This window comes from Poecilia formosa, unplaced genomic scaffold, assembly GCF_000485575.1.
Source record: "Poecilia formosa unplaced genomic scaffold, Poecilia_formosa-5.1.2 Scaffold216, whole genome shotgun sequence".
NCBI lineage: Eukaryota > Metazoa > Chordata > Actinopteri > Cyprinodontiformes > Poeciliidae > Poecilia > Poecilia formosa.
The window spans coordinates 293938-299011 of NW_006800155.1; the positions used below are offsets into that span (position 1 = coordinate 293938).

The following is a 5074-nucleotide window of genomic DNA, read 5'->3' on the forward strand; positions in this document are numbered from 1 at the left end:
GTTTATACTTGTGTAATACATTTCAGCAACACGGCTGTTCAAAGTGATTTACACCAGTGTTATACGTTTTATACGTTTCCCTGCTTCGACACTCCCATTCAGATGACTGCAATTCAGCAAAACCTGTTAACAGTTATTTCTTGTTGCATACCTTAATTTAAAAACTAACATTATAAATGCAATGAAAAACATAAAACAGTTCAAAACCCTGTGTATGTTATTTAAGGGGCAGTTCATTGCTCCTTAAATAAAAAAAGGAGTTTTGGAAGATTGTTTCCTTGGATTTTCAATACGTTTTAGGTGAAAATGTGAAATGTGTTTGGTAAAAATCCAAGAGCTACTTTTTTCTCCTGCATTCAGTCCTTCTTGCCTCTTTGTTTTCTGACCTGATTTAATCTCAGGCATGTAGAAATTCATATTGGATGGATCTGGTTGCTTTGTAAAATGTTTTGAGGATTAATTTGGTTCAATAAACATAAAACCAACAAACAACCTGAGAACTTTTGCTCAAGTTTTCCTTTCATAAGCCTCCAATCACTTCATCTGAACAAGTCAGAGATGTTCTTTAAGAAGAAACTGTACACAAGATTGTTTGATATAAAATATTTATGTTTTTTTTTATATATAAAAGCCAGATGAATAGTACAATGCACCAACTGTAACATTCAACATGTCTTCACTTGCCAGGTGAGAACAGCATGTCTGTTCAAAGGTTTCTATTAAATGTCTGACTTCTACAAAAGTTGAAAACAGCTCTAAGCACGGCGGTGGTGCAGAGGTAGAGCGGGCGATCCAGCCCTCGACGCAGCCGTCACTGGTTCGAGTCCCGGCCTGTTGACCTTTGACTCTTGTCTTCCTCTCACTCATTACACTCATTAACCACTTCCCTGTCAGTTTACTGTCAAAGGCCATTAGAGCCAAATAAAATCAATGAACTCATGAAACTCTACATAATGAGCAGATATATTTAAGGCCAAAAACAGATGATAAACTGTTGAGTAAATAGAAAAATAATGTTTCATTGAACCAAACATGAGCAGAAAATGATCAGGGTTGCAACAGTTCAGTGATACTCAGCACAATTATTCAATTTGTGTTTATGAATGCATAAAACAAGAACTGATATTTCACAGTAAACACACCAAACAGAATAAAATATACAAATATACGTGTTTTAAAGTGAATTACATTGTTTTTGTTGTTTTTCTATCATCTATCAACCCCCATTCATGGATCTGCAGAGGTTTCTGTGTTCAGGCGAACCCGGACCGTCTCGCCTACAGTATCCATGGTAACAGTCTGCTGATTGTTGGACAATTTACAGCAACACAGTGGAGCTAAAAGCTTGTCTACCAACCCCTTCCTGAGGAATACATACAACATCGAGTCTGCTATAGGACTAAGAGGGACAGTAATAGAATATACTTTAAAGAGTACATTCATGTGGTGGGTGTCATCTGGTATCAGACAATAAATTATAACAGGCAGGAAAAGCAGGATGTAAATGAGCAGAATAGCAACAACAATAGAAACTATTCTTCGTTTCTCATCAGCAGGGACACTGTGAGCTCCAGATACAACTTTAATAGTCCCAGCCACAAAAAAGATGAAACAGGGAAGAGGGAGGAGAAGGAAAATACCAAAAATTCGGACAATAATGATAAAATAATGGTCATCTATGATATCTAGAATAGCACCTACAATAAAAAGACCAGCAAGCAACCAAACTGCAACACAGACCAACACAGTATAAAGTTTCTTCCTCCGGGATTCGTACCACATTGGCTTGGCGATGAACAGATATCTGTAATGCAATTCAGCTCATGTTAGTGTATTGATACAATAACAACACAAACCTGAACAATTCATATTATATCAATTCAAATTTATACCAATCAAGAACAATCATAAACACCAGGGTGTCCCTGATTCAACACAGCTGAATCCAAATACTTAATTACTTCCTGCTATCAAGTTCTGCAGGAACATGAAACTACCAATTCTTTTGACTCAGCTGTGCTGAAACAGGGAAACATTTAATACGTAAAACACACAGGCTCTTGAGGACTGACTTTGGACACCACTGAACTGTAGACAGATTCAGACAGAGTGACTTTTAGTGAAATATAGACTAAAATTATTTATGGAGAAGGTTGGATTACAGTAATGCAATGATCTCAGACAGAAAACCAACACAGTAAATAGATAGGCAGATAGATACCTGTCCAATGAGATGCACACCATAAATCCAACACTGGCAATAAAGCCAAAAAAGAAGAAGATGAGCAGAACTCCAAATCCAACTCTCATTAGAGTTACAATTAAGCTGATCAGCTGGATGAGATCAGAAACCAGAAGGTTGATGACAAAGACCTGAGCTGGTTGTTTCTTTGGCTGTTAAAGAAAAACATGACAACGTTCAATAAAAATCCAGGTAATTCATTCCAAGTTTAACCTCAACATGCAACATTTCAAACTGCAGCCACAGAACAATATTTAACAACAGAGCTGTGAGAAAACCAGTCAGATGGTTATTGAACATGTTCAATAAAGATAAATGAAAAGAAGTCAGAGTGTACTCACCAGCAAACACGCAAAGACAATGGCCACTACGGTTATAAGAGTGCTAATGCCAATAATGGAGAAAAGTGCCAAATGAAAAGTAGATAAGTTATCCATTTGGTCCAATTCTCAGAGTAACTTCTGTCAGAGAGAAATCAAAGTAACGGCTGTTTCTTGACTTTGAGATTCTGACCACTTCCTTTTTGTTTTCAGAAGAAAAAGCTGATGATGATGTGATGCAGTGAAGTTTGAACAGGAACCCAGTCTGCTTTGAAAGTCACTGAAAAAAAACAAGAACATGAGGTTAGTATGTGAATAACTGATTGATGAAAACAGGTTGATTCTTAATCTAATCCAATGTTTCCTTCATTTTTACTGATGTGTGTTTTCTTTTCTTTTTTTACAGAAGCCTGTCAACCTCTCAGCATTAATGTCTATAAAGCTACAGTGAGATGGAAAAAGGTAAACTGTTGCTTTTGCATCTGATTTTTTAAGCCAATAATAAATTGCACTATAAAACATGAAGATCTCAGCTGAAGACGTTTGGCTGAGTCCTTTACGCTTTTAGGCCTCTGGATGATTCTGGTCTGTTTTGGTAAAATCAATAATATCAACAGATGATTGAATATTTAATTCTATTTGATCATGCAATCATTTTAGATCAACATGTCTAATAATCTCATTGTTCTCATGGATCCAGAGAGAAACAAAGGCAACTATCCCTGTTGCCATGGTTATGAAAGCTTTGACTCAAAGTTAGTTTGATTTGGTTACTGAAAACCTTATCATAGCCTTCAGTTTAACCACATACTGATCAGAATAAAGTAACATAGAAATGTCCTTGTTGCTGCTGAAATGAAATATTTAGTATCTTATTGAGTCAATAGTAAATTTTGAACTTTAAATTTTAATGGATTTGTCTGATAATATTTTAAAGGATTTCTTCTCACAGTTGTTTTACTGTTTTTACTGCAGAAATTTATTTCACTTTTCTCTGAGTTGAATCACAACATAACTAAAGATCCTCGATTTAAGCTGATTATGTTCTCATGTTATTGAAATCAAATTCTTCTATTATTTAAAACTAATAGATTATTTGGTAAATTTAATTTTTATAGGAAGAAGTTTGAAAGAACGACTATATTACTGTTTGTCTTCTGCTTTATGTTATGATATTCCAGTGCTTTGGAATATCATAACATCGATATGCTGACTAAACTTTATCAGCATATTTTAGTATGCTGAGAAATACAGTTGTTGAGGGAGACATGAATGATGTGATGATCAGTTAGTTATTTAAGCTTTACTGATGGATAAAACCTGTGATCTTCTTCAGTTTTTCATAAGAAAAGTTATATTCTGTTTAACTGAATATCAATAAACTGTCATTTCCTCTGTCTGATACTGGTTCATTCTTACAAAGCATTAAGGTTAGAAATTGAGGTAGAATATTTTATTGAGTTATAACCATAACAAAATTACCTTAATGAAATTCAGTACATATGGTAAATATGTATCAGATTTACCTGATACATATTTATAAGGTAAAACTGATGAAAGAATTTAATCATCAAGCGCTACAAAATGTTTATTATTATTATTATTATTATTATTATTATTATTTTATAAAAAAAACATGGTAGCATCATTCTTGTTTTTAATAAATGAATGATTTTCTAATAAAAGAATGTTATAAACTAGCTTAAACATTAAACATGCCAGACATTATGATGAAGGAATTTGGTGCATTTACACACGTTTTATAAATGAATGTAACATTCTGACGGTTTTAGTTTTTGTCAGTAAAATCATATTTCAGTGATTCTTGAGAATAGGAACAAAACAGGTCCTATGGATAAAGCACAAAATTTGAATAAAATATACACAAAATATAATTCACTAGTTTGTCACCACCTTCAGTTCTGTGTCAACTTCGTCAGATGGCCTTTTTGTTGTTTTTGGTTTTAAATAATATTTATTTTGTTTCTTGAGAAGCATTTGTATGTAAAATGAGTAAAAATATCACTAATAGGGTCATTAAAAATTATTTTTTATTTATTTTTGTCAGATAGTGATGACAACGCTCTAGGTCAGGTCGATTAAAAATGTCATTTTTTTAAAAAAATGTTGCAACTAGGAGCCTGCACCTTAGCATCTTTACATTTCCTAAACATTATTTGTCATATTTGCATACATAAGGTTGAGAAATAACAAAACAAAAATTATGGGAAAATTAAAACCCATTTTGTCCCTATTCTCAAGAACCACTGATTTACATGATTTTACATTTTCAAAATATGCTTAATTCTGAAGTACCCCTACGATTTGGCCACTTAAATAATGTTTTCTGGTGATCGCATTAAATATAACCACTGTGGTTTTTGGTATTGTCAGAGAGCAGTGGAGTTTTGAGAATCTCCATCTTCACATCACAAGCTGCTGTGGCCTTGGTGACGACTGAGGATCTGCATCTTCACATCCCAGAGGACCATCTTCTCTTTCCAGAGGATGA

The 5074-nt window shown here is 33.9% G+C and overlaps 1 protein-coding gene across 1 annotated transcript in view; it reads right to left on the reverse strand.

Moving 5' to 3' along the window:
• Nucleotides 1-588: 588 nt before the first annotated feature.
• Nucleotides 589-5074, reverse strand: part of LOC103148982 (G-protein coupled receptor 20-like) — a 7528-nt gene continuing 3042 nt past the window's right edge. Inside the window, exons 2-4 of the mRNA XM_007567992.2 lie at nt 2584-2842; nt 2222-2394; nt 589-1804 (exon numbers count right to left, since the gene is read on the reverse strand). Of these exons, the coding sequence (XP_007568054.1) occupies nt 1228-1804; nt 2222-2394; nt 2584-2679 (846 nt within the window). The 5' untranslated portion in view covers nt 2680-2842 and the 3' untranslated portion in view covers nt 589-1227. The remainder of the gene's footprint in view (nt 1805-2221; nt 2395-2583; nt 2843-5074) is intronic.